At 43.7% G+C, this 7,197-nt stretch overlaps 1 protein-coding gene across 1 annotated transcript; it reads right to left on the minus strand.

Moving 5' to 3' along the window:
- Positions 1-1,465: 1,465 nt before the first annotated feature.
- On the minus strand, positions 1,466-1,945 carry LOC138904505 (uncharacterized). Its single transcript, XM_070193005.1, has one exon. It carries the CDS (start codon positions 1,943-1,945, stop codon positions 1,466-1,468), a length of 480 nt encoding a protein of 159 aa, XP_070049106.1.
- Between the last annotated feature and the right edge of the window lie 5,252 nt (positions 1,946-7,197).

A 7,197-nucleotide genomic window follows, 5' to 3' on the forward strand; every position in this document is an offset into this window, starting at 1 on the left:
TGCATCTGCATTAATAGTCATGTTTGGTACCCGTCCTTCTTCATCTACCAAGTGCAAGGCCCCTTTTGGTAACACTTTCTTGATGATGTAGGTTCCTTTCCAATTTGGGGCGAACTTTCCTTTAGCTTCTACTTGGTGTGGAAGAACGCATTTCAGAACGAGTTGGCCTACCTCGAAGTGCCTTGGACGCACTTTCTTGTTGTAAGTGTGTGCCATTCTTTGCTGGTATAACTGGCCAAAGCACACTGCTGCTAGCCGTTTTTCATCAATTAGCATTAGTTGTTCTAATCGGGTCTTTACCTATTCTGTATCTTCAATCTCCGACTCCACAATGATCTGAAGAGAGGGAATTTTGACTACAGCCGGTATTACAGCTTTCGTTCCATATACTAACAGATAAGGAGTTGCACCAACAGATGTGCGAGCAGTCATGTGGTATCCCAAAAGAGCAAAAGGCAACTTTTCATGCCATTGTCTGGAACCTTGGATCATTTTCCTAAGAATCTTCTTGATGTTCTTGTTTGCCGCTTCAACGGCTCAATTGGCTTTTGGCCGGTAAGGGGTAGAATGGCGATGCATAATTTTAAATTGCTCGCATACCTCCTTCATCAAATAACTATTGAGATTGGCTGCATTGTCAGTGATAATGGTCTTTGGGATACCAAAGCGGCAGATGATGTTGGAATGAACAAAGTCTACCACTGCTTTCTTGGTGAATGCTTTGAAAGTGACGGCCTCCACCCACTTGGTGAAGTAATCAATTGCAACCAAAATGAATCTATGCCCATTTGAAGCCTTTGGCTCGATTGGCCCAATAACATCCATTCCCCAAGCAACGAAAGGCCAAGGAGAGGACATGGGATGTAACTCCGAAGGTGGCGAGTGAATCAGGTCACCGTGAATCTAGCATTGGTGACACTTGCGAACAAAACTGAAGCAATCTCGCTCCATTATAAGCCAATAATACCCTGCCTGCAGAATTTTCTTTGCCAAAACATATCCATTCATGTGAGGTCCGTATACCCCCGAATGCACTTCACTCATGATCCGCTCAGCTTCTGTGGCATCTACGTATCTCAACTAGTTCAAATCCGGGTCCTTTTGTACAAAATTTCCCCATTTAGGAAGAAACCACTGGCGAGCCGCCTTATAGTTCTTTTTGATCTCCCTTGGCATGCTCTGGGTATTCTCTTATTTTCAGGAATCGTTTTATGTCATGATACTATGGTTCACCATCTGGTTCTGTCCCAATTGTATTGCAGTAACCGTGTTAATTCTGAACTTGGATTTCTAGTGGATCGATATGAGTGTTTCCCGGATAAGGGAGCATCGAAGCTAAAGTAGCCAAAGCATCGGCTAGCTCATTGTGAAACCTGGGAATGTACCTGAACTCGATATATTTGAATCTTTTGCTCAAATCTTGTACACATTATCTGTATGGAATAATCTTGATGTTTCGAGTCTCCTATTCGCCTTGGGCTTGCCGGATAAGCAAGTCATAATCTCCCATAACCAATAGTTCATGCACATCCAGATCGAGGGCCATTTTCAAACCCATGATACAAGCTTCGTATTCTGCCGTATTATTGGTACAGAAGAACCGAAGTTGGGCCGTTGCAGGGTAATACTGTCCAATAGGTGAGATGAGGATTGCCCCAATCCCAACTCCTTTGATATTGACAGCTCCATCAAAATACATTTTCCATACAGGGTTGTCGCCTGGAACTACTTCCTCTATTGAGTTGACCTCTTCATCTGGGAAGTATGTGGTAAGTGGCTTGTACTCATCATCAACTGGATTCTCTGCCAAATGATCGTCCAAAGCCTGTGCTTTCATCGCGGTGCGAGTGACATAGACGAAGTCAAATTCTGTGAGCAGGATTTGCCATTTTGCGAGCCTGCCAGTAGGCATTGGCTTTTGGAAGATATGCTTCAGAGGATCCATTATGGATATGAGGTAAGTAGTATAGGCCAAAAGATAATGTCTCAACTTCTAAGCGACCTAAGTCAAGGCACAACATGTTCTTTCTAAAAGGGTGTACTTAACCTCATAATTGGTGAACTTCTTGCTCAAATAATATATTGCTTGTCCCTTTTTGCATGTTGCATCATGTTGCCCCAGAACGCATCCAAAGGAATTATCCATCACCAATAGATATAAAAACAAAGGCCTACCAGGTTCAGGTGGGACCAGTCTAGGGGGTTTCGACAGATAATCTTTGATCCTGTAAAAAGCATTTTGGGAATCGTCCGTCCACTTTATAGCAACATCCTTTTTCAGCAACTTAAAAATAGGCTCGCACGTGGTTGTGAGCTGAGCAATGAACCTACTGATGTAGTTCAACCTCTTCATGACTTCCTTTTTGTTCTTCGGGGGTGGCAGATCTCGAATGAACTTTATCTTAGATGGATCCAATTCGATGCCTCTCCGGCTAACTATAAAACTGAGGAGTTTCCCAGATGGAACCCCAAATGCACACTTGGCTGGATTAAGCTTAAGGTCATACCTTCGAAGCCGTTCAAAGAACTTTTTCAAATCACGCACGTCATCAGTGTGTGTCTTTGATTTTATGATGACATCATCGACATATACTTCAAGCTCTTTGTGCATCATGACGTGGAAAATGGTAGTCACGGCTCTCATGTAAGTTGCCCCTGTATTCTTCAAACCGGATGGCATGACCCTGTAACAATAAGTACCCCATGGAGTGGTGAAAGCGGTCTTTTCTGCGTCATCCTCATCATTAGAATCTGGTGGTACCCAGCATAGCAATCCACGAACGACTGTATCTCATGCTTTGCGCAATTATCTACAAGAATGTGGATGTTTGGAAAAGGAAAATTATCCTTCGGACTTGCTTTGTTTAGGTCTCTGTAGTCAACACAGACTCTAGTTTTTCCATCTTTCTTTGGCACATGCACAACATTTGCCACCCAGGTGGTGTATCGTACGGCTCTGACAACATTGGCGCTCAATTTCTTCATTATTTCCTCTTTGATTTTATCACTCATGTCCGTTTTAAATTTATGTTGCTTCTGTTGCCCTGGTGGAAAATCAGGATACATGGGAAGCTTATGAACCACTAAATCGGCGCTTAAACCCGACATATCATCATAGGACCAAGCAAACACATCTCTATACTCAAATAAAAGTTGAATCAAGGCATCTCTGGTTTTTTGTTCAGTGTGAATGCTTATCTTTGTTTCTCTGACTTCTTCATGACCTTCGATATTAATTGGCTCAGTTTCATTGAGGTTGGGCCTAGGCTTGTTTTCAAATTGTTCCAACTCTCTTTTTATTTCCTCAACAACCTTATCTTCATCATATTCGACCTCTTGATGCATTATTTCGAAATTAGACAACTTTTTGAGATCTAGGCGTGAATTTCGCATGCATGTCATGTTATTAAAGCCGGCATTAACAAAACTGAAATGGAAATAAAATGGCAGGAATTAGGAAAAGGAAAAGATACAAAATTTAATACGAAACTGAACTGCATTTCATTGAATTTGAAAGGATAGAAGGGTTAACATCAAAATAAAACAATCATACTAAGATGTTTGGATTACAACCCTGAAAGTAACCCAAAGTATAAAAGAAAGAAGCTGCAAAAGTCAACTACTAAAACTCCTTCCTTGTGGGGAGAGGAGTTGCTTCCCAGTTATTGAGCAAGGTGTCTGGGCCAATTAGTTGCATATCGGCACGACTAGTGCCTTCACCAGCCTGGATCATATTCACTTTAGACAACATCTGGCTGAGGCCATGGCAAATTTGATCAATGTTTGCATGCGCCGAGGAATTTTGACCCTCTTTGAATCGTGGCTTGACAAAAGTGTAGAAAATGTGAGGGATAGGTTGCTGCAAGACCCACCCATGCTTTTTGTGGTGCTTGGATTTGCCTTCGTTTGCTTGTGTTGGACTGAAGCCTAAACTAAAAGTACCCTTGTTACTGACCGGAGAAATGGGTTCTAAAATTCTTTGCATTGATGTCCCCAAGCCTTTTCCTAGCTCATAACCTTGTCTCATCATAAGTGCAGCCACCATTACAGATGTGGCGGAGAGACGAGGATGCAGGATGGGCTTTCCTTCCTCAACATGGTCCACAGCAACAACTTCGAAAGCCTAATAGACAATAGACTCACATCCTTCCTTGGCCACAATACATGGGATTAACGGGTCTTTATAAAAGGATGACTCGTCTTCTTCGTGAACAATAATTTCTTACCTGTCGTGCTTGAATTTGAGCATTTGATGCAAGGTGGATGGAACAGTTCTGGCCGTATGGATCCATGGTCTTCCAAGAAGAAAGTTATAAGAAGTTTCCATGTCCACTACTTGGAAGATAATTTCAAAATCAACAGGCCCAATCGTCATGGTGAGGTTGATCCCCCCAATAGTATCTCTCGCTGAGCCATCAAAAGCTCGGATGCAAACATTGCTGGGTCGGATTCTGTCCGTGTTGATCTTCATGCTCTGCAAGGTAGAGAGATGGCATACATCTACACTCGAGCCTTCATCAACCATCGTTTTACATAGTGCCCCTCATATTTGACAACCAGGTGCAAATCCCTATTGTGCTCGGCTCCCTTCTCGGGAAGTTCATCATCAGCAAAGGAGATTCTGTTCATCTCAAAAAATCTTCTCTAACTGATTCACGGTGGTCTTCTCTGAGACATGTGCCTCGTTCAGGATTTTGATTAGTACACGGGCATGTTCTTCTGAGTGTATAAGAAAAGATAACAAAGAGAATTGGGCAGGAGTCTTTCTCAACTAGTCAATGATTGAGTAATCCTGAACTTTTATCTTTTTCAAAAACTCCTCCGCCTCTTCTTCCGTGACCGGTTTCTTTATTGGCATTTGGCCTTCTCTGATTTGCTTGGCCTTCCTCAACTCTTCTGGAGAGTAACACCTCCCTGATCGAGTCAAACCTCCAGTTTCCCCTACTTCTTCTATGATTTCCTTGCCTTTGTAGGTTACTACAGTTTTGTTGTAATTCCAAGGAATGGTTTTCGTGTTTGTCATACGGGGTTGTACGACAGGTTTGATTATGATCGGCTCTGTTATACCCTTCGTACCTCCCTGATTCTGCTTTGTGATGGGGTGACCTCCAAGGACATACAACTTTGGTCTTGGAACATTAAAGCGAACTTCCAACCTCAAGATTTTTGGAAAAAATAAAGTTGCCTTCCCTGAGCTCTGGGCGCCTTTCACAATCAATGGTACATCTCGGCTTGGACTTACTTCCAGTCATGTTCCTTCTTGAATCGTTCCCACTGTAATTTTTTGCTCGGCCAACTAACTTGTATTCTTGATCTCGGTCGATCATTCCCACAAAATGGGCATCGTTGTGTGCTAGCAGCGGGTTGTTTGTAACATTAGGAGGGTCTTCGCCATTTGTTACCACAATCAACTTTTCGCGATGAGTCTTTCTATGGCTTTTTTCAGAGTCCAACAGTCATCAGTGCTATGCTCTAGGGCACCTGAATGATATTCTCATCTAGCATTTGCTTGGAATCCATGTGAATCGGGATGAATATGGTGGGGAGAAATAGGTCCAATCACGCCCATCTGCTTTAGCTTCTAGAATAGACTAGAGTATGATTCTGCCAGTGGAGTAAATTTTTCCACCGGCCTCTGCTCTTGACCATAATCCTGCCTGGGATGAGCATTGTAGGGTGCCCGAAAATTTTGCTGCTGAGCTCGGGGGATCCTTGGAGCTGGTGCCCGTACTTGTTGATTGGGAGGCCGAGCATATGATTGAGCATTAAAAACTGTATATTATGGTGGGCCCACAGAGTATTGAGTAATTGGCAGGGGATAACAATGTTGAGGGTAGCTGGATTGCCCCTGCTGAACTTGCGCATAAGGGTGCGATGCCCCTCTTTGAACTTCCCTAGATCCGGAAGTCATCATGGACCCTTCATCTCTCTTCTTTCTATTTGCCAAACTTCCCGACCCATTTTGGATAGCTTGGGTGGTGGCTTTGAGAGAAGCTTGACTTACAATTCTGCCAGTCTTGAGGCCATTTTCGACCATCTCTCCTATTTTGATCGCTTATCAAAAGATCTACCCATTGCGGACATCATGTTCTGAAAGTAATCAGGCTCCTGAGCCTCCAGAAAAACAGTGATTAACTCGTGGTTATCCATGGGTGGCTTATCTCTGGCCGCTTTCTCCCTCCACTTGATTTCACACTCCCTAAAGCTTTCAGCCGGCTTTTTCTTCATATTGGACATGGAATTGCAATCCGGCGCAATATCAATGTTGTATTGAAATTGTTTTATGAAGGCCTGGGCCATGTCGTCCCAGACATGCCAATGAGAGATATCTTGGTCAATGAACCATTCGGAGGCTACCCCCACAAGACTTTCCCCAAAATAAGCCATCAGCAATTCTTCTTTTCCACCCGCACCCCTCAGCTGGATGCAGTACCTTTTCAAATGGGCGATAGGGTCGTCGTGTCCATCATACTTCTCAAATTTTGGGGTCTTGAAACCTGGTGGCAAATGGATGTGAGGGAACATGCATAAATCACTGAACGAAACACTTTTGTGACCACCTAGTCCCTGTATGTTCTTTATATTCTGTTCAAGACTTTTCATTTTCCTGGCCATCTCATTCGGCTTAACCGTCTTGACAAGCTTTTCATTTTCCACTGGTGACTTATACTGAGGAGTCTGATTATATGGAGTCGAGACCCCGAAAGCCATATTTGGAGAGTAGTATTAGCCATCATAAGCATGAGATGGTGGCTCGTTGATTGGCCTCATCACAGGAGGTGGAGGCGGGATTGTGTATACCGGTGCGCCAGACACGACTAGAGGAGTGTTCCTTACTGGTGCGACTGGAGGTCGCACATTAGAAGTACCAAGAGCAACATGGAGACTGTAGTTTGGCACATACCCTGGTGGTAGGATGTGGTCACTCGTTGCATGGAGCGGTGGTTGAGTAGCCAGGGGTACGGTGGAAGTTCCCTCCGAGGGACCCCAGGGTGGAGGCTGACCAGACACCCAAGCTTGATATACATCAGACAATTGTTGTCTCAATTTTCTTATTTCCTCCGACTCTTGTTCAACTGACTGACCCTGGGGGTCGTCACTGACCAGCTCGATCTCATCATCGTTGGCCATTACTACTATTCCTTTAGATCTGATGAAGTAATGTTGTGTTTCCAGTTTCACCACAAACTAAACACC

Source organism: Nicotiana tomentosiformis, chromosome 1 (assembly GCF_000390325.3).
Source record: "Nicotiana tomentosiformis chromosome 1, ASM39032v3, whole genome shotgun sequence".
Lineage (NCBI taxonomy): Eukaryota > Viridiplantae > Streptophyta > Magnoliopsida > Solanales > Solanaceae > Nicotiana > Nicotiana tomentosiformis.

Excerpts from the sequence above, each read along its gene's own strand:
- LOC138904505 (XM_070193005.1), bottom strand. The coding sequence starts at position 1,945 with ATGGATCCTCTGAAGCATATCTTCCAAAAGCCAATGCCTACTGGCAGG.